This window comes from Vanessa cardui, chromosome Z (assembly GCF_905220365.1).
Source record: "Vanessa cardui chromosome Z, ilVanCard2.1, whole genome shotgun sequence".
NCBI lineage: Eukaryota > Metazoa > Arthropoda > Insecta > Lepidoptera > Nymphalidae > Vanessa > Vanessa cardui.
In genome coordinates, this window is record NC_061154.1 from 14517734 (window position 1) to 14540279 (window position 22546).

Genomic DNA, 22546 nt, shown 5'->3' on the forward strand with positions numbered 1-22546 from the left:
AGCGTATTAATATATTTGTGTAATATTACACGTGATACGGTAATATTTTCCCCATATACTTATATTTCGTTATTAAAAGTGATAGTTGATAGTCGATGTATTACAGCGCCATCTCGCGGCGATAATAAATACCTATAGTTTATATTATATACTCTGTCACTTTCTTTTCAAAAAAAAATTAAATAATTTAAAATAAAATATTAAATAATTATCTAATCAGAGTAAACACAAAGGAAATTAGTATTAATTGTCAAAAAAATAATACTCATTGTGTAACCCATCTTTACACTACAAGGTATTATTGTTACATTTTACTAGATAACAGCGGTTCTTGGCAGGTGCTGTGTTCTGCAACACAACCTTTGACACGTACCTGTGTTGGCCTCCAACTAAAGCCAACACCGTCATTCAGCAACACTGCCCGAAAGTTCGTCTCAGCGATCCATCAAGTACGTCGATACTTTGTACGTTTACAAGTCGTTTGACAATAAACATTCACAAACAAAATAAATTGACGTTTTAATATTATTATACGTTGCATGAAATGAGCCAAGATGGCCTAGTGGATAGAAAACGTGCATCTTAAACGATGATTGCAGCTTCAAATCCAGGCAAGCACCGCTGAATATTCATGTGCTTAATGTGTCTTTATAATTCATCTCGTGCTCGGCGGTGAAGGAAAACATCGTGAGGAAACCTGCATGTATCTAATTTTATATAAATTGTGCCACATGTGTATTCCGCCGACCCGCATTGGAACAGCGTGGTGGAATATGTTCCAAACCTTCTGCCCAAAGGGAGAGGAAGCCTTAGGCTAGCAGTGGGAAATTGACAGGCTCTTGTTGTAAACGTTACATATCTCTACAGCAGATTCTCTCACAAAGGTCAATTTTTTCCTGTAGTTAGGAGACGTAAATCTTAACTGCTAATTGTGCCGTCAACAAAAGCACATGCCACCGAACTTTCATTTACTAAACTCTTGTTTATATTATTTACTTCGTGCTCTATTCATGGTGGTGAAGGAAAAAATCGTGAAATTGTCTGTCAAAAATCACAATATAAATAAATGAAATAATAATTGCACAATCAAACCAGCAGTTGCTTCGTTAATGGGACTCATCGAATCCAATTAATTTGAATGATTTTATGGAACTAGATTTAATATTTATTCATTTTAATAATATTTTTAAGAGGATTTCTTATATTTATTATGTATAGTTTGATTATCTGTTAATTATTTGTTCTTAATTGATTTTATATTCTATTCAGATTCTCCACGTTTTAGTGTCAACGTGGAAACTTTGTTCGCTTATGTGAGATTTATTTTGGTGTTAAATATTTGTATATTATACTATGCTATATATTTTCCAAAAATAAACAAATTAACTTTATTAAAAATGTATTCATTATGTTAGGTACATAAGTCGAGAAATAAATTATAATTAAATAAATGAATATCTGTTTAAATAATACAGCATCTTATAGAATACGCGCTTAGAATCGATAAACAGGTATCTGTGTGCGATGATGACTAGTGAGTTCAGCTTATACATGTTCTTTATATTTATTCCAAGTAATCTATCCTACAAAGGGAAGAGCTACTCGCTGGAGAATGTACATAATATATAATATGTACTAATTACACAAAATAGTAAAGTAAAAGTAAAGTAAAGTAACAGCCTGTAAATTTCCCACTGCTGGGACAAGGCCTCCTCTTCCATGAAGGAGAGGGTGTGGAACATATTCCACCACGCTGTTCCAATGCGGGTTGGTGGAATGCACATGTGGCAGAATTTCAATGAAATTAGACACATGCAGGTTTCCTTACGATGTTTTCCTTCACCGCCGAGCACGAGATGAATTATAAAAACAAATTAAGCACATCTATATATATAGAGGTGCTTGCCTGGGTTCGAACCCGCAATCATCGGTTAAGATGCACGCGTTCTAACCACTGGGCCATCTCGGCTCTTAACTAGCACAAAATAGAATTAGTGTTTTGTTTTTTATTATATTTTAAAAGCGTTTATTTAATTTCAGTATTTAATACGCTTAAATCAAACATACCACAATATTTTTTTTTCAAAAAACAGAAGTATCCAAGTAATGTCCAGTAAATCATGATCTTGTTTTCATATAATATGTAATAAGTTCCAAGTTTCAAACTATTCCTCTGATTACAGTCCCCCATCGCCAGTAGGTACTGGCCTGTAGCGTAACAATCAACAACAACAAAGCCTTTGTTTTGTGAGTCATTTGCAGGCTTATGTGCTTTATATCGATACTCACCCGCAGAATTCGCTTATCGGCAATGCGGTCCCGAAGGCCTTTGGGAAGGCCGTCATGCTAATCAAGCCAACGCTAAGGGATGGACAAATTTTACACCGTGCTTTCCACCAGATCTACAAGCTCTTATCGCTGAAGTTTTCAATGAGCACAACGCACAGGTAACCTTAGATAATTCCAGTTAACATCTCATTTATTTTAAGGAAACAATATCTGTATGCATATTTCTATATATATATATATATATATTTAATTATTTATTAAACCAAAAGAACAATACATTAATACTACACAAAACGGTACAACAAAAACCACAGTCGGTTTTCCTGCGCACCGCGGATTCAAACGACGATATCAATATATTAAAATGATAACGAATTAACAATGAGTATGAGTAAAAATAATAAATGTAACAGATATATGTATTTACATATATATATATATATATATATATATATATATATATATATTTACATATATATATGTATCTATATATCTTTTGGATTCATTCAAGTTTCAAATTTAAATGATACACGACAACTAAAGTATTTGTAAGAGACAAGTACTCTGTTTTAAAAGTATGTATATCAAATTTACAAAATGGAATATTAAAAATGAAAAAATAATGTCAGTTAAGACAGTTTGATTAATTAAATACAAAATATCTAGGAAAAATAAATAAATGCATCCAATAAGTTAATTCCGGTATATGTATATATTAACAAACTTTTTTTGAACGAGCTATTTTTGTCATAATTCAACTTGAAGCTATTATTGCATCGTAAAAACTAAAATTAGAAAGCTCCATCCAGGACTTACGCTTGCGCGGGCAAGCTTTAAACATCACCTGATGCAACCCCCTTATGGAGTTACCACCCTTTTCAATGCAATTTCTCACCTCTCCGGGATAGTTATCACCGGAACTTCTTTGGCATTGCACGTGCCTGTTTGTTTACTGTGTTGTGAGTTTACGTGATTTAAACTATCGAAAATGGATGACGAATACATCGTAAGTAAATTCATATTTTAAACATTTATGATTATATTTAGTTTTTTATTGCTATTTATGATTCTTTTCCTTTTATTTTGCAGTAATTCTGACCAGCCGTGTAAGCGTTAAAGTCTTTATCAGGCGATTTCAAACATTTTTTTTTTTGTATCACACAAAATGGTAAATTCGTATACAATGTATGTATAATAATTAAATGTTTTAATACTACTATGTATTAATAATATAAATAATATGGGGTAAGAGAGGGTGCTTCCAGCTAAGCACTCCCAAGTCCTTAGACGGAAGCGCCCGATTTTGTTACTCTTTAAATTTAAGACATTATAATTGTTAAAATTATTTTGATATACTATTCTTTTGAATAAATTAATTTGGAACATAGATTTGCCTTTTCTGTAAGTCTATTTGTAATGTTGAAGGGTTAGTTAACTGAACACCCGGAGCACTTCCTTTCGAGGATTTGTTTAGTTTAAAAAGAAAAACCTTGTCCAGCTCTACCGATTTTTTAGTTTGCCTCGAAGAAAATTAATATTTTTAAATTTTATTTTATTTTAAGCCAACTATTACCATTAGCCCCCTTCAATTACATTACTAGGGTAAACTACAATTAAATGATTACACACAAAATTCAGGAAAAAATAGACGCTTTAAATGATTCATACAAATATTTAGGTTTTCAGCAGAATCGGTAAATATGTGAAAAAGAAACAAAAAACCTTACACGTAATTTTATACATATAATTAATTCAATACTTTAAAACACAACTTAACTCTCGCAACATTATGAAAGCTATAAACTCTTACGCTATACTCACGTATTCTTTTGGAGTAAGTAAATAGTCACAAAGTGACTTGAAATGCTTTAACGCATTCCCAATAATATTCAATTCAATTCAATGACAAAGCATCGCAAGCATCATCCACCCTCCTGCATTATAAGATTATCACTCCCAAGGGAATAAGGAGGTAGAGGATTTATTGATATAACCAACCTTCACAACATACAAATGAATACTATAAGAACATTCTTTCACGAACGCGCAGATAACTCGGAATATCATAAGTCATTATTAAATGCCGATAAAAACTTTTTACCCCTTAATTTATTAGACAGGTACCCTCAACTAAATAAAAAATTAATGGATAATAAAGACAAGATAAAACTTGGCTCCAAAATGCTCTACATGGAAGACGTCGCTCTCACCTACAGCAACCACATGTCGACATAGAAGCGTCGAACGCATGGCTGAAACGAGGCGATCTTTTTCCAGAAACTGAAGGTTTCATGATTATTGAAACTAAAATCTACCAAAAATATATCATTCGTAGATGTAACATCGATGACACCTGTAGATGTTGCCATAGCAGACCAGAAACCATACCGGCGCGTGCAAGTCTATAGCACAAACGGATTCCAAACACCGTCATGATGCAGATCACCGTGCAGCCATAATACACCAAAACTTAGCTTATCAATATAAATTATTTTTTGAAAAATTACCATACTATAAATATAAGCCACAATCAATGCTCGAAAACAACAGCTATAGGATATACTGGGATAGAACTATAGTTACTAATAAAACCATTTACAACAATAGACCAGACATTACAATATAAGATAAACAAAATAGTTTAGTCTATTTTATAGATATAGCAATTTGTAATACCCATAACTTAAATAACACTTTTAACGAAAAAATATCTAAGTACACCGATTTATCCATAGAGATAAAAACACAATGGAAAGTTAAAAACACCAAAATGGTACCTTTAGTTCTATCCTCTACTGGAGTGATACCTCACATTCCCCATTCCACTACTAAGTATCAATAATTCTACACTCACACTTACAGAAAACCGTAATTTTAAATACATGCCGCCTAGTTAGAAAAAAATTAGGCTAACTCCCATAGCTATGTACCTACTTGGTTCAGGCCCGTGCATAGTTGTATAATCCTTTTTTCAGTAAAGAAGAGAATTAACTATGCTAAAATACAGTATTAATAAATATTAGATATTAGATAAAGATAAGTCTAAGAGATTTAAACTAATCTTGCTTTTAAGGTTTGTTTTAAGTTTGTTAATTACATTTCAAATAATATTACAATTACAGTAAATATTTACGCCAATATAGCTATATAGTTTAATTTCTTTTGTTACAGAGATATGTCATCAGCTTTATGCATATAGCATGTTTTTCGAAGTGCTTACAGCACGTAGAGATTTCCTATGACTATTCGAGGAACAACGGTTTGCAAGTGCGTTTAAAATGATATGATGTTATATGTTTAATATTTATTTGAAAAATAAATTTTATTTAATGTTTTTTATTTATTTTTTGTTACAAACCATCTTTCGTTCTACTTATTAGTCTAGCACACGCGCTAGCAAACGCACACGCACAATACAAAATAAAAAGAAATATCGTATTTACACTGAGACACATGAGAAACACATTTCATTTATTTAATATGTGTTTATTTAATATATGTAAGTGTCTTTTAAGGTGATTTTTGTTTGTACTGTCGTTTTTTTTATTTAAATTGATGTGACATATGTGCATTTGTCTTTTTCAGACTAAATTCCAAATCGCCGAGAATACACGAGTAATTGAAATCATTGGTTATACTCTTTCTTTATTCACAATCCTCGCTTCCATCATCATCTTCTGCTATTTCAAGTAAGAAAACTAATTATTTCATACAAGTACCTCACTACAACGAAACATTTCCCTAGCTTTTGTCAATTTGTATTAGTTACAACGACACAATAAAATAATATTCTTTATTCAAGGATACTTTAAGAAGTATTTATGAATCTTCATTTAAGCATTAACATGAAGCCTAACCCCTAGATAACCTAACTTATATTATCACCGGTTCGGAATGTAAATTCTATCGAGAGGAACCGGCAAGACGCTAAATAGTTATGCCTTTTCAACATTTCAAAATATAAAGACATGTTAGTTAAATCAATTATTTTATAGGTATATATGTAGACAACCTATTTGCTTCACTGGCATATATATATCAAAATTAGTTTTGATCAAATATGTGTTTGTTATGATTTCAATTGCATATCAAGCTCTGCTCTTTCTGTTATTGTTTTTACGCATCAGCAAATATTTTGGTACACATATGGAAACTTAAATATTATGTGTTATTTGTGGGTCCATGTGTGGTTTATGTGATACTTTTATTCGTGGATATACCATGGCGATGAACAGCACAGTAAATTGTATAATTATTGATTTACGATATTAAACAATTGTTGCGTTTTCGTTTGTTTCAGGTCCCTGCTAAATAAAAGAGTCCAAATCCATAAATGCTTATTTTTGGCAATGTTATTTCAAATTTTGGTTCATATGACTCTTTATTTAGATCAGGCACTTTACCCCATCAATGATTCCTCGAATCGGCTTAACAATACTAAAGGTATTGACGCCACTGTAAGTATATATACTTTGCTAATAATCCTGCAATATTTTAAAGTATTAGTATACGTTGACATTGCATTGTAACATTTTAAAGTATAATATGTAACAAATTTTAGTTTTAATCTTAGTATATGGAGTTGAAATAGAGAATTTTCCTTTTTCAGCCAAATCTCTGCGAAGCTCTTTACGTTGTCATGGAGAGTAGTATTTCAGCGACGTTCATGTGGATTCTTCTAGAAGGGATCTACTTGAATTTTTTAGTTTCGAAATATGCATTGCAGTCCAATTTTGATTTGAAAATATATTTATATATCGGTTGGGGATTTCCATTTATTTTAACACTAATTTGGGCGATTATTAACTTTATCTTCTATAAAGATGAAAAAATTAAAACGTAAGTTGAAATATGTATTTCATGAACATTATTGAATATGATGATGAACATCATTTAAATAATTATAATATATAAAAGTAAGTCATTCAATCAACTTTTAGATGCTGGTTTGGTTATAATTTGGCGGCTAGTTATTGGTGCCTCCAAGGACCGCGGTTAGCTATTATATTAGTAAGTATTTTCCATTAAATTATTATCAAATACATATATTAAGCATAATATTTTCGATGATCATGACGGGTTAAAATCCTAAGTGAATTGAAGTTATTTGGGAACTAGGGCATTGGGGCTGTTCCACTTCAGATTGTCCTAACAATTGTTTTTTTAAAGGAATATATGTTTAATTTCAATATTTCTTTCAGGTAAATGTAGTAATATTATGTAGAGTACTTAAGACAGTAATCGCTAAATTACGAGCTCATAAAACGTCTGAAATAGAAAAAATAAAGTAAGCATTGTCTTCATATTTCCAACTACATATTTTTAGTTACAAGGTTATGCCGGATCAAAAGGGATCCATTTTACGTTTTTCGGAAATCGAATTTCATTCTAACAAAAATAAATTATCTCTTACAGAAAGGCGGTTAAGGCTGCACTTCTATTACTCCCATTGCTTGGAATCACTAATTTATTAACTACTTTTGACATACCCGTTTCAACGAACGTATCACTCTTCAGAGTGTGGTGTTACACTCGACAATTTATGAAATCTTTCCAAGGATTCTTTTTAAGTTTAATTTATTGTTTTTTCAACGGAGAGGTGAGATTTATGCTATTTTTGACATCAATATTAAATGTGAGCCAATATATATATGGCCCAATGAATAGAACGCGTGCATTTTAACCGATGATTGCGGCTTCAAACTCAGACAAGCACCGCTGAAAATTCATGTGCTTAATTTGTGTTTGTCATTCATCTTGTACTCGACAGTGAAGGAAAACATCGTGAGTAAACCTGCATGTGTCTAATTTCATAGAAATTCGTTTATAATTCATCTTGTACTCGGCGGTGAAGGGAAACATCAGAGGAAACCTGCACGTGTCTTAATTTAATAGAAATTATGCCATTGTGTGTATTCCACCGACCCGCATTGGAACAGCGTGGTGGAATATCTTCCAAACCTTCTCTTCAAGGGGAGAGGAGGCATTAGCCCAGCATTGGGAAATTTACAGACTGTTGTTGTTTTTGTGTCAGGTGGGAAAATTATCTTATTCTTTGAATGTTAATAGGTCCGCACTGTCATCCGTCGCAGATTTAACAACAGGGCAGCACGATACTTCCATAGGAACCAAGTGTCGGTTAACGCGAAACGATCAACGGCAAGGCGGAAAGCTGACAAACCCTTACCTACTGTTTCGAGGTACATATACTCATTATTACTCATTATTAGATCAGTTTATGGCCGCAGCTTCTCTCGTATTGTAAGGGCTGGTTGTAAGTCATTTAAAAATATAGTATGTTACACAACACAGACTTCGCAAAACTTCTATTGAATTTTGTTTGTTCAGATTAAAAGCCGGTGTATTAGATAAGTCTGAGAATTGCATAAAAAATTTAGAGCTGTTCATGAAAGTTGAAAGTATATTATCTACTAAGAAAATTGTAAAACTCTGCATCCTCAAAACGTTAAAAAGTTTGTCGATAGACTATTTATACAGACTTGTAAGTCTGTTCAGATGTTTGTACGATACAAGCCTGTGTCGTGTGGAACTACCATCAGCTTTCTTTATATCAAATTTGTTTCAGTGAATGGGCTGTAAAGGTACAACAGAGACACAGACAAAGTAACTTTTGTATTTATAATATTAGTATAGATTAATGAAGTAATTTTTCTCTTATTGGTCTTGTGTTTAGGTACAACTAAGCTCCATGGTGCTTATTTGCCTTTTAATTATCTATGGTTGTAGATTATAGGTGGTGCTGCGATCGGTTTACACGGTCAGATTTTCAATATATTATTCTTTTGTCGCAGTGAGGTTCCTCAGGTTGGATCCCAATTTGATTCAAATGAACCAAGTTCATCAAAAGCAGGGTAAGTGTTGAAAATATTATTAAGTTTATTGTGCAGCGATAAATAACAGACAGCGCATACCGATCTTCGTCGAATTAGTACACTGTTTAACAAAATATTTACTTTAACTGAAAATAAACAATAAAAATTAAATGGTAGTACTGACCGTATTACCATTTAATAAATGCATATAAAATCGAACATCCTGACTAACTGTCAAGGCACAACGAAAACTGTGCCAAGACAGCAGTGACCATAGGTTTATTTCATAATTCTCTGAATTTTGAAATTTCAATTTTAAAGAGATAATGTATTGAGAAGGAACGTCAAGTGCGCCTACTTATAGTTGTATGCTTAATTTATGTATATATACATATATATGACACCATTTAACTTCATATTAAATAAAAAAATCAAACATCCTCATAATTTTCTAATGATTAAATGTTATAAAATAAAATTATTTATTTATATGAAGTTAAATAGCCTCGTAATTCTCTTTCTAGCATTCCAGTAAGAGTAAACGTGAATATGGCAGGAACCTCAGGGCACAAAGCTAACGTGTAAGATACTTATATAATAAGTAACTATTTTTATTCAATGCATCCTGATCGGAAAAACAACAATATTCAATTTCCTTGTAAGAATTTGATTTTGATTTTCCTAATAAGTAGATAATTATTCTGATAATAGTATTAATCTAACCAATTATTTAACAGTTTAAAATTTATAATATCAATAACTTATCTTTTATAATAATTATTTCCTTCTTCGTACCATATAACACAATAAAATCTTGGTAAGCGCTTTAATTGGCAACTATTCACTATTGACTTTCAAATAATATTCATTGTGGATGGATAATGGATATATATTTTAAAAATCCAAAAATCCATCCAAAATAGCTTTCACAAATATTTTTGGGTAGAATCTGTACACCCATCATAATAAACCGTATCGCAGAGGTTGATACTAACACTGATAATATCTTGAATCCCACTAACTAGGGTTCCGAAGGCTATAGGTAAATTATTTTATATCGACTATGAAAATATTTCAAACATTTAACATTCCATGGCGATCTTATTTTTAGTTCGATCACGATTGTCATTTTTAGTTAATTAACAATGTATAGAATCTTTGTCGCGTTTATATTTTATATTTTGATTATGTTGTGTAACTTATGCAGTAATTAAGTTTATATTTGCTTTTATTATACACACCTCTTAATTGTGATATTGGTCACTCGTGAATTGTTTCTAGTTTAAATTGTTTTCTTATTAGTAAAATAGTAAAATTAATAATAATTTGTTAAAGTGGTTTCTTCAATATTAAATTTGTTGATATTAATGTTTTTCCAATTAATAGGCAAATTTAACTAATTTGTCGGATACTAAATTATTAATTTATGTTAAATTCGTGATTTTAATTTGAATTATTAAATCTAAGATTGTGATTTATTATAATTTTTAATTATTATTTTTAACTATCAATTATTTTGTAATAAATTGCCTTTTATTCATTATTTTTGTAGTTTTCAGTGAAATTATGCCTGGTCCATGTTCACCTATTTTACAAAACGTTACGGCCTCAGCCGAAATACATGCTATGCTATGAAATATAAAATGCGCGAATATAAAATGCGATTGTCTTTTTTTATTTTGAGTACATTTCGTGCTATCTCTGTACCATCATGCTTTTGTTTTATGCGAATTTTATTTATGCACTAGTTCTGCCTTGCGATGTCTATAGTTTTTCATATATAAATGTAACCGCATTTAATTTATATATTGTCTCTTTCAGAAGTAACAAGCAAAAACGAATTGGAAGGTCATTTGCTTCCGAAGAAACATCGTTCACGGATGTCACATCAAATAAATAGAAAAAATGGGTATCACTAATAAATGTATGGAAAATACTCACATGTGGCATGAAATACGTGCTATTAAATTTTAGAATTGTTTATACTTAAACTTTATAATATATCGTGGAAATGTTAGTTCGTATTAGATTTGAACCATTTTTAGCCCAACGACTAGGTATTTTATGAGCACTTGGTGCATTTTTAAATGTTTATGTACATAATAATCTATACAATTTCTAGCATATATTTTTGCTAAGTGCTATTATTGATTGACTAAGTCAATTATATAATAAGGAAATGATATATTCAGATCAATTTTACGAATATAAGCAGTCCCTTTTAAATTTAGTTCGAGCAAAAATGATTCTAAAATTTCACGTTAATTGGGGTTGGTTTCGGAGAGCTCATATTGAGTACGTGGTATTTCGCTCATGTCAAACCAATGATTGTCTTATAATTGTGTGAGAATGTCAAAAATATATGTAGCCTGGTAAACCAATCATTCGTTTCAAATTACTTCTTAACTGTTACGGCGGATTCGTCGTTTGGCGGCAGATGTGTACAATCATTCGACGCAATGTCGCCAGATAAATTTGTTCAGCAATGCCTGTACTGTGTGTGCATCATTTAAAAAAAAATCCAGACGAATTGTCAACCTCCTCCTTTTTGAAGTCGGTTGAAAACTTGTCTGAATCATAGTTTTACATTTGATTGAATTGTCCTATCATAGTTACTGTCCTATTATTTAATATAGTAACGTCAATTTAGCGGTGACTTTTCTTATTTGTTTTGGGTTCGGTCTTTCTTATGTTTGTATTGTGTTGTCTTATCGTTGAAATGGCTGTTGAAAACGTGGCTTGTGGGAGTGTAGTACCTGTATGAACACGAGATGCCCCAGTGGTTAGAACGCGTGCATCTTAACCGATGATTGCGGGTTCAAGCCCAGGCACCGCAAGCACCGCTGATTCATGTGCTTAATTTGTCTTTATAATTCATCTCGTGTTCAGCGGTGAAGGAAAACATCGTGAGGAAACCTGCATGTGACAAATTTCATAGAAATTCTGCCACATGTGTATTCCACCAACCCGCATTGGAACAGCGTGGTGGAATATGTTCTAAACCTTCTTCCCAAAGGGAGAGGAGGCCTTTAGCCCAGCAGTGGGAATTTACAGGCTGTTGTTGTATATAGGTTGCTTACTTAGGTTTGCTTTACAAAGTACTCTCGTTTCGTTTTATCCCATTTCCAATTTCTCATCTTGTCTATGGTCTATTGTGATGTACTTAATATTATCGAATGTTTTTGTATCTGTGAATACAAATTTTCCTTTTTTCATGAATTTGACATCGATCTTCAATCAATCACAGCCTAGATAGGTTGGTTCGATTCTTACACCATATGGCCTCAACTTTAATCGGCTCTACGAACTATGAGCCTGTCGCTTGACTTTTATAGTCATAGAAAGTCATGGATACTAAGTCGTTCAATTTACTCAATTTTGCTACAGCTATATTAAGAAAGTATCGTATAGGGTTAATCTGTGTCTCGGAGCAAAATCGATAACAATCAAAATTACATTTTGACTTTTGCTGAATATACATATATATAAAAGGAAAATGTTTTTCTATTTGTAACCCATTTTGGAACCTATTAATTGGCACACAGTATGTATTTTTTCATGTAAGAACAAATCCGCCGTTAACGCGAAATGAACACGATGATGACTGCTTAAAAATACACAGACAGAAAGCTGCGTGTTGTTATTATATAATATACTAAGAAAATGTAATATTGGTTTGTAAATAAAAAAGATACATATATTTTTAATCGTTTTAACTACCAACCAATTTATACAAGATAATAAATAACTTTAAGGTTTAAGATACTTTTAATAAAATGGGTATATTACAACTGTCAATATAATGTAAGTAGCATTTTAAATAAATTATGTGAATATATTTATATTATAGGTAAATATTTTGAATATGTGTGTATTATAGGTTACAATATTTTTTTACATGATCGTCCGTAGATATTTTTATAACATATATTAACTCGATGTTTTGTAAATAAATATTTTTAAAAATATACTGTCTTTTTTGCCACTATATTATGCAATTTGTCACAAATGGCGTCAAATTAAGTATCTCTTGTCGTCAATAGTTCTGACATAACAAAACTTTAGGTACTCTAAAATAAAATTGAATAAAAAAAAAATTAAACCAAGTACTAAATTGCCAATCCTGCTGTTTACGGGACGTACGTACGTACGTTTACGGGTAGCCTGATAGCACGCACGATGGGTGCGTGTTCTTGATTCGTTTACAAAAACGGATATCATCAAAATGTATTTTACCAATTTGTCGTACCTACTTTACTCTCTCGATTAACTCATAAAATTAATTTATGAAATTTATTTGTTAATTTATGGTTATATTATTTAACCGTAGTAGTCACTAACCCGTAGTTCAGGCTGGCAGCCCAATTGCATCAGCATTACGTCTACGAGACCTATGAAATATGAATTAGAACTTTGAGAAAATGTACCAAGGCGTACCGTACCAACTGCCAAAAGAAAATATTACTAATATTATATTTTCATAACCAGCATCTCGTTAAATCTAAAAATAACAAACACTACAAACTTCTACGAAGCATTATATAAAAAACCAATGTCTACTACAATTTCCTTGTTTAAGACCACGAGAAACTTCAAAACACTTATGCTCCTCGAATAATATTTACTGTCATCCGCCATTTTGTTTCGTTGCCATTTTTAACCGACTTCAAAAAAAGGAGGAGGTTCTCAATTCGTCGGGGCCTTTTTTTTATGTATGTTACCGAATTACTCGAAGATGGCTGAGCCGATTTTGACAATTCTTTTTTTGTTTGAAAGGGCATGTTTTACAGGTGGTCCCATTGTCAGGAGATCAGGATCTGATGATGGGATCCTGGAGAAATCGAGGGAACTCCTCAAATTTTATAGGCACACCTATAGTGATTTCGGTTTTATTCAAAGTGCCTTGGTCATATGCTCACGAAAAGTGACATTTGATGAAGTGGAACTGATGATGAAGACCACAAAATTGGATATGGATGTAACTGATTATTTTTTTCTTTTTAGTTCATTTTTGAAGGCGGTTTTTTTTTATTTATAAAAATTTATGGTATTACAAGCTTATTACACGACAAAAAAAACAAAGTAAAATAATACCAATATTACCTTCGTATTTTTTAAAAACATACTTGACTATAGAATGCAAGACGATTTGCCCTTTCTCTCATCTCTCACAGGACTTACCCTAAATAAAATCTTCAATTATATTTGTTTTAAACAAGAAACATTTTAAGCGCACTTAGCGCTTGATAATCCGCGAATAAACGGCGTAGCTGAAACATATTATGCTGCATACAGCGACAGGTATATTCCACAAGAGTCCTACTCTAATGACCTGTAATTCGGTACTTGCAATGACGCGCATTACTTAGCTAACCTAGGCAATTGCTGCGGTTTTTACATTACTGAGACATCAACTGGATACCGTTCAGATTTGTTACCTACGAATCTTGCTTTTGCTAAAAGTACTTTATAGCACTTGATTTAAAGTAAGCCTCCTTGACTTGAAGATATAAATGGTTTCCTTTTTTTATGGTATAGGTTGGCGGACAAGCATATGGGCCACCTGATGGTAACTGGTCACCATCACCCATAGACAATGACGCTGTAAGAAATATTAACTACTCATTACATCGTCAATGTGCCACCAACCTTGGGAACTAAGATGTTATGTCCCTTGTGCCTCTAGTTACACTAGCTCACTCACCCTTCAAACCGGAACACAACAATACTAAGTACTGTTATTTTGCGGTAGAATAACTGGTGGGTGGGTGGTACCTACCCAGACAGGCTAGCACAAAGCCCTACTGTAAAATACTCCAGAAGGAAATCATGCTCTGAACGAGAAACAAATTATTCCGTCTTAGTAATTAAAAATAATAAATGAAATACTGTATTACACATAGTATATGTATTTCTAAAACATGATATCTTTGAACATTTATTTTAGGAAACTTATTTCTAGGAAGAGCTCATAATACATCCCGCGCTCGACGGTAAATGTAAACATCCTGAGAAATGTATCGGAAAATATGCCATTTATATATCCACCAAGGCACCTAGGTGCATGGTGGATTAAGCTCCAAATAATCTCCTCAAAAGAAGAGGCCTTAGCCCAGGAGTGGGACATCATCAGGCATTTAATTTAATATCTAATATACATAACATATATGGAAAATATTACAATAATTTCATTTCGAATAATTTACCTACACATGTATTTTTTTTTAATGGTATAGGTTGGCGGACGACCATATGGGCTAGCTGATAGTAAGTGGTCACCTCACCCATAGACAATGATGCTGTAGGAAATATCAACTATTCTTTACATCGTCAATGTGCCACCAACCTTGGGAACTAAGATGTTATGTCCCTTGTGCCTGTAGTTACACCGGCTCACTCACCCTTCAAACCGGAACACAACAATAGTGAGTAATAACTGATAAGTGGGTGGTACCTACCCAGACGGGCTAGCACAAAGCCCTACCACCAAGAATTCAATTTTGTCTATTATGCTTAATTACGTTTGCTACCTTCTCCTCGAAAAGGTGAGGAGACTATCCCACCACTGGGACATTTACACAGATTATATATTTATTATTATATTATAGTAATTTCAAAAGATACACTTACTACGACACTTAATATACGGATACATTAAATCCTCATTTAAGATTATAATGCGCAAATGCAGCACATGATTTGGCATGTGATTTTGATACATTTAGACAATAATAATTAAGAACAGTGGCCGATCCAGGATTATCGTTTTGAATTGAATCGATATTGACCACCAAGTATCACATTCACTATAAGAATTAGGAATTACAGAACTCAGGCTTTGGTTTTGACCTTTTGAGCCCTTTCACCTGAATCAGCCACCGATTTAGTCAATACATACATCATGATTACGCTACACTACTCTACGTACATTTATACAATCATCACTACTTACATAAAAATGTCATAATTAGAAACATTATATACCATGTATTAAATCGAATATAGTTTATATAAAATATGAGCACGAAGAGTTTGTGCAAATTCTCTTATCAATCGATTGGGTGCAAATCGTACCAAGTTCATAACGAAATCGAACTCTCATTTGAATAAAATATGAGAGTAATATTTGAGCTAACAGTCATTTGGATCAATCATACACCCAATCCAATCGTATGGAAAGGAAATATAATATAAAATAAAAAAGGCAGTTTACATTTTGAAGAACTTACAGTACATTTTACAGTTTATTTAAAATTACAACATCAATTGCCTAATGAACATTGAGGCAGAATTGAAAATTATTTAGCTTTGGAAATTGCTCTCCAGTGAAAACACATAGCCTGTAAACCGATATATATTCCAAAAGCCAACTGCATTAACAGTGGCGTAAATTATATCAATCCACTGGGATATATAATAAGATATCACCAAATAATCGATATAATATCACCAACAAAAATGTAACATTACTTCATGAATTACATGACACAAAAGTCCAACTTTTATATTATATTAATAAATATCAATAAAATATAATCACCTGCGTCTCATTACCCTCGAACGTTATGAAAACGTTACTAACTATTCATCCTTAAAGTTTTAAACTAATCGCACCCAATGAAGTTTGACTTCAAAATATGTTTTCTCATTAACAGACATTTCCAACTAGAATAATAATAATAATCTTTTTTGTAACATAATTTTGTTTGAATTCTGTAGAACTTAAATGAATGAGGTAGTCATTATATGTTATCACATAATAACATAAACTAAATAAACATGATTTTATGTAAAGAAGACCCCTATGATTTCGACATTTGAATTGTCAGTATAATTTCATTAATTTTGAGTAAATAAATTATATTCAATAAATAAATAAATATAAAAACATGTCTTCCTTTTTTAAATTAACTAATTCAGTCCAAATCAATTAACAAATTGTCTAAGTTTCTCAAAATCCTGGCCTCTAAGGCCCGGAGCCATCATTTGCTCGAGGTTTTCTTAGCCGGAGACGATTTGCTGTAAAATATGTCCAAAAATAGTCCTGTAACAAAATAGAATATGGTAAATATTTTAAATATCTTTCTTAATATATAAAACTCTATTCTTATTAAGACCACTGCTACCCGTCCCAATCTTACACGACAAAGATGATTTTGAGATATCTATACACCCATACATTCTTACAACATAATTATCCCATGAATTAACACACACATTTGCAAAAATAAATCTTAATATTTCCAATACTACAGTTTTCAGTTCCAACTTTAAAAAGTAATATTTAATCATATATAAGATAATTATATGACTATTATATTTAAAATTAATATTATTTAATTAAATAGGGATTTATACTTTGTGTCAATTTAACTAGAGTACAATAGATATTACTTATTATGAGCTTTTTTAAATAATTAAATATGTTATGTTACGATATATAGATAGATAGATAGAGATAGAGTGGAAACAGTTATTAGATCTATATCTACACTACTGAATTTCGATGATAATTTATATAATTTAGTTGTTACCAGAAAACACCAAAGTAGCGCCTATCCATTGACGTGTATATAGGACGTTTCCGAATACGATGACTGAAGCCAGAACCGTGAAGAACTTCCTCGTCGTTGTCACCACTGAGCAGGGAAGTGGGCCGAACTCAGATACCTAAAACACACAAATTATTTTAATACACTATTCTTTAAGTTGTAAGACTTGACTAATTTTATATTCAGATAAAACTTTAAATAAGTTTAATTTTAAACTTTGTCAGACAATATTATATTTCTCAAGTTAATATTATGGTCAATACCATTGATACGTCACTATAAGAAATTAGATTGTTGTATGTAAATAGTGATATTACTATTAAAGATATTTATTCTTAAAGCAGACAATTCAAGTCGCTAAGATAAAGGTGTTTTAAAAGAAATAGTGCACAACTATTAGATTAGTTTCAAACACTTCACTTACAATTAACTTATTTACTATTAAAACTGTATTTATTTTTTAAATATGTATTAAGAGCAGAAATGTACCATGTAGAATATAAACAGCTGTCCCAGAGCGCCGGTCAGAGCAAATGCTACTAAGTATACAATGATCTCTGGATGCTGAGTCACAAACGCCACAAACTTAAATATCTCCCCGCTTAGAAGCACACCAATTGCGGATATGATGGAAGACCTGAAAAGAGAGCAGACACTTTTAGCTATTATATCCAATCGGCTTGAAAATTTATCTCTTACATATGTCACTTGCAATATTAACTAACCACATACTGATAAATATTCGCAATGTTGTACTAAACAAACGCAAAGCCATATATAACCATCGCTTAGTCATCTTTGTGGTTGAAACAAAAACTTTGCTATATTATTTAACGCAAGGCAATCAATTGCTGTTATTTAAATTAATACTAATAACCATCATCAATGGTATATGCAAATAAATAAAAATATAATCAAAACAACTAAAAACAAATTATAAAAAGCATAGGACAGTCAGTTAAACTAAATGGTTATTGCTATAATGAACAAGGGAACACTGTATTTTCTCTATATATATACAACTATTATAAATCTATTGATATGGAGATGAGTGATAATATGAGAACTTCATTTATGAAAATAATATGCCAACTTTCATAATGATTGGTAACAATGTTAAGCCAACACCACAAAGCCTATCACATTTATACTCATAGTATACCAACATAAATATCCATGTATATGATAAAAAATATTACAAATTTCAATATTTACATACCACATATTCGTGTTAAGCATCATTGAGTAGGCTGAAGGGGCAGATTCGCTCTTTATTCTCTCCTGAAATTGTATTATTACAAAATGATATACTTAATACCTTCCATGCATATAAATATAAATTAGATTTTAAATATTTTAAACAACTATTAATAAATAACTAAAATCATTTAAAAATAACTAAGTTCGCTTTGCAACAACTGATGAATGGTACATTGTGATTTATGGAATATTACACAAATAAAGATTGCAGTGGCCAGCGCTTCAATTAACTTTTTTAAATTATAATTAAAAATCAAATAAAAATCCTAAACAATATAATGCTTGTCAACTATGCTTGCTGTATTTAATTGACTACTTAATAAATACTGCTTTTCTGGTCTAATGGCTAGATAGTGAAGCTGCTCATCAAAAGTTCTAACCCCAGGTATCTACAAAAATCTGCATAACAAATTATATGTATATTTCTTTACCTGAACAGCTCCAGTCAGTCCATCCATAGTTAAGGACATGAGAAGCAAAATTTCTCCTATCCCCATTCCTTGAGACTCATCATTTGGTAGTTTTTCTTGATCCTTGTACATAAACATAACGATACCAATAACAATAAGAAACACAAACAAGTATTTTTTCAATGGGTATTGTTTCCTTCCAAGTAAAACTCCAAGTATCATCACTGGAATGGGCTTTGCTGCTTTACCCACAACCTGAAAATATATTTAACATTATTATATTATACATTTAAGAATGATATGTAATATATAAACTAAGCAACATATAATAGGTATACAGGGAACATTTATCTCAAAACCAGAAAACAGCACTATTGCGGCTTCATAGTATGTTAAATGTTAGGTTGTTGGTAATAATAGATGTATCACTTCAAATTAATGAATTAATAATGTTGTGTACCTGTGTTGGGTAATTGATCCACTGCAGTGCCATTATTGAGCACACCATAGCCAACAAATATGTGAGAGCTGATGAAAAGTAGTACAATGTTCGGGTATTATCTTTTTCATGTTGCCAGAACTGAAATTAAATTACATTATTTAATTGCTAGCTTCAATATTACTTTTATCATAAAATACAAAATAACATTAATATACAAGATTTATAGAACATATGCATTGATAACAATATTTAATAAATAATTGTATAAAAATTAATACTATAACCAAGTTTTTGCTTCACGTAAAACTAACCTTTACTTATAACCTGCTACTTGCACATCTCTATAAACATATAATGACATGCATAGCTTGAACCATGAGCTCTTTAAAATTTTCTTACTATAAATATTTGTCAGATATATAAAAATGTCCATTGTACATCGTACAAACAAACTCAGAGAAGATGTCTAAAGGTTTTTTTTGGATCTACAAAATCTTGTATAGAATATTCAAAAATAAACCAGAAAGCATGTAATTAAAGAAATTCAAATTTTAACTCATTGTTGAATGAACTTCTTAATAAATTTTCTATATAATCTTTACTAATATCAGAAATGAGGAATGTTTGTCTGTTTTGTTCTCGCTCCTTAATAGTCAAGCTATTGAACCCAATTTGATGAAGTTTGATTCGACATAAGTTTGAACTACATAGAAGAATACAGACTACTTTCTCATGCTAAACACCAGACATGCCCCTAAAATACAAGCGAGGCCATAGACAACTAGTGTAAAATATGTTGGATAATACTTTGGCAAAACAGGCTTACTTCATTAAGTCTATAAACTAAAACTTGTTCATTTATTTGGCCTAAATGAGTATCTACATTGATTATTATTTTTTTAATTTTCAATCAATGTTTTTGGTTATGATTCTTTTATGTTATTTATAAACGAAGTGTTATACATTAACAATGAAGACTGCACATATTAGAGAATAACGGGAGTACATCTCAACTCTGTCCAATCTATGTGTTTTTTTAAATATGAACACAGTGGATTCTCATTAATCTGGACCGTGGCTAATGGCTTTTGACAATCTTCCTTTATGAAGATAATGCACGATTGAATGAGGTTACAACCTGTGCACCACCACTATTGTACTCGACGCATGACTATATAATGAATTTGACTACATGTGATAGCTATATAATAACTTGTTGATACTTCAGAGTATACCATATAAAATCTTATCATTGGATATGTAATTTATCAAATTAAAAAGTAGTCTTTTGTACAACAAAATCCTAATGGGGGTCTTACTCTTAGGAGGTAGGGTACTCTATAATCAAGAATTTCATTAGTCCGACTCTGCCCTACAAATCAATTGTCGGATTCTCGTGGTCCACCGTACAATAAATACAAGGTAATAGCCAGAGAAAAGTTATAGTATACGGATGATATATTGAAGACTTTCTTTGATTTCTATTTGAGCTCTATAAGGAACCTAAGTACTGAAATATTGAAGAATGTAAAACTTACCATTAATATTTTAGCGAAGGTATAATTCACAACACATTGAACTAGGACAAGAGTAAGCGCGCAGGTAAATTTTTCGTCATCATATTTTCCTCGTGTTATTTTTTCTTGTAACATTCCAAATATAAAATAACATATAAAGATAGAAGAAGCATAGAAAATAAATCGAATTTCACTTTTATGTTTAACCATTTTCGTATATTTAAGAATGTGATTGAAGAGAAAGCAGTAAGCAGCTGGTCTGTATAAATTATCGGAATGGACACGGAGATTATTACTTGTAAAAGACACGTAGCTAGTATTTTGTTCACTTCAAAAAAATCGAGAGCTACTACAAATTTACTAGATCGAATACAAATTGAACACGTACTCCATTTTTGTAACACAAACGTCAAAACAAACGTTTTATTGAACGCATAAATTATTCGTTCAAAAATTATAAAACAATATATTATTTACATTATTATTAAATACTAAAATCTATCAAAAACTGCTAAATTTAGTTTTTGGTAGAATCATAAATTACTTCAATATTTCTTATTACACAACTATATTATGTAAAATTGTAGTATTACAAAAAACCTTTACCTTATTTTTCCTGTACAATTTTCATACACTTAACTTTATTTTATGTTATGTATCAATGTTGTTTTTATATCAAGATGATATGTTATTTGTTCAGTATAAGTATAATTAAGCTTAATATTTTTATTTGGTTATAGCATTGTAATCAACTAAAAATATTAACTCTAATAATTATATCAAAATCATTGTTTTGTTGATGAAATCGAAACTGTGAATTAAAGTATATTTGTGTATTGTATTTTATGTTTTAAAGTATTTTTTAACCTTTTAATTAATAAACTAAATTAGTAACGGCTACTGCTTTAGTTTTATTAGTGTTGAAAAATATAATGTAATTGAAAAATTATATAAATTTCTATAATAATAAAGATTTGTTTAATTAGTAATACAACAAATTTAATAGTCATGAAATATATAAAAATATACCATTTAATTTGAAACCATATTTTAGCCTAGTGTGTAAGAAGAAAATGAGTTGAAGTTAAAAATTGAATTTTACTTACTTCCAAACTTTTAAAAAAAGATACGTCAAACGGAACGGCTCATTATTACGTATGAAAAACGACTCTATGTTCACTTGCAAAAGCCTTATGTTATTAAGATAGTGGCCTTCAAACTTAACGAAAAAATGAGACTATGA

General features: G+C 31.1%; 2 protein-coding genes across 2 annotated transcripts in view; one reads left to right on the plus strand and one right to left on the minus strand.

The window, feature by feature from the left end:
• LOC124543326 (PDF receptor) overlaps positions 1 to 11938 on the plus strand; it is a 29678-nt gene extending 17740 nt beyond the window's left edge. Inside the window, exons 3-14 of the mRNA XM_047121516.1 lie at positions 339 to 449; positions 2296 to 2447; positions 5875 to 5978; positions 6590 to 6746; positions 6899 to 7128; positions 7230 to 7299; positions 7491 to 7576; positions 7705 to 7888; positions 8359 to 8489; positions 9102 to 9161; positions 9647 to 9703; positions 10944 to 11938. Of these exons, the coding sequence (XP_046977472.1) occupies positions 339 to 449; positions 2296 to 2447; positions 5875 to 5978; positions 6590 to 6746; positions 6899 to 7128; positions 7230 to 7299; positions 7491 to 7576; positions 7705 to 7888; positions 8359 to 8489; positions 9102 to 9161; positions 9647 to 9703; positions 10944 to 11022 (1421 nt within the window). The 3' untranslated portion in view covers positions 11023 to 11938. The remainder of the gene's footprint in view (positions 1 to 338; positions 450 to 2295; positions 2448 to 5874; positions 5979 to 6589; positions 6747 to 6898; positions 7129 to 7229; positions 7300 to 7490; positions 7577 to 7704; positions 7889 to 8358; positions 8490 to 9101; positions 9162 to 9646; positions 9704 to 10943) is intronic.
• A 3077-nt stretch (positions 11939 to 15015) lies between these two features.
• On the minus strand, positions 15016 to 21703 carry LOC124543058 (solute carrier family 35 member B1 homolog). The gene is made up of 7 exons (XM_047121075.1): positions 21325 to 21703; positions 19805 to 19924; positions 19366 to 19599; positions 18894 to 18955; positions 18164 to 18311; positions 17657 to 17792; positions 15016 to 17166 (listed from the first exon to the last, which is right to left on the minus strand). The coding sequence occupies exons 1-7, from the start codon at positions 21511 to 21513 to the stop codon at positions 17105 to 17107; spliced, it is 951 nt and encodes a 316-aa protein (XP_046977031.1). The 5' UTR covers positions 21514 to 21703; the 3' UTR covers positions 15016 to 17104.
• Between the last annotated feature and the right edge of the window lie 843 nt (positions 21704 to 22546).

Bases quoted from the DNA above. Each gene is read 5' to 3' on its own strand.
- LOC124543058 (XM_047121075.1), bottom strand. From the start codon at position 21,513: ATGGTTAAACATAAAAGTGAAATTCGATTTATTTTCTATGCTTCTTCT. The intron at 18,312-18,893 runs GTATGTAAATAT...CTCTCTTTTCAG, and splicing joins ATGCTTAACACGAATATGTG to GTCTTCCATCATATCCGCAA. The intron at 17,167-17,656 runs GTAACAACTAAA...ATTTTGTTACAG, and splicing joins CGCTACTTTGGTGTTTTCTG to GACTATTTTTGGACATATTT.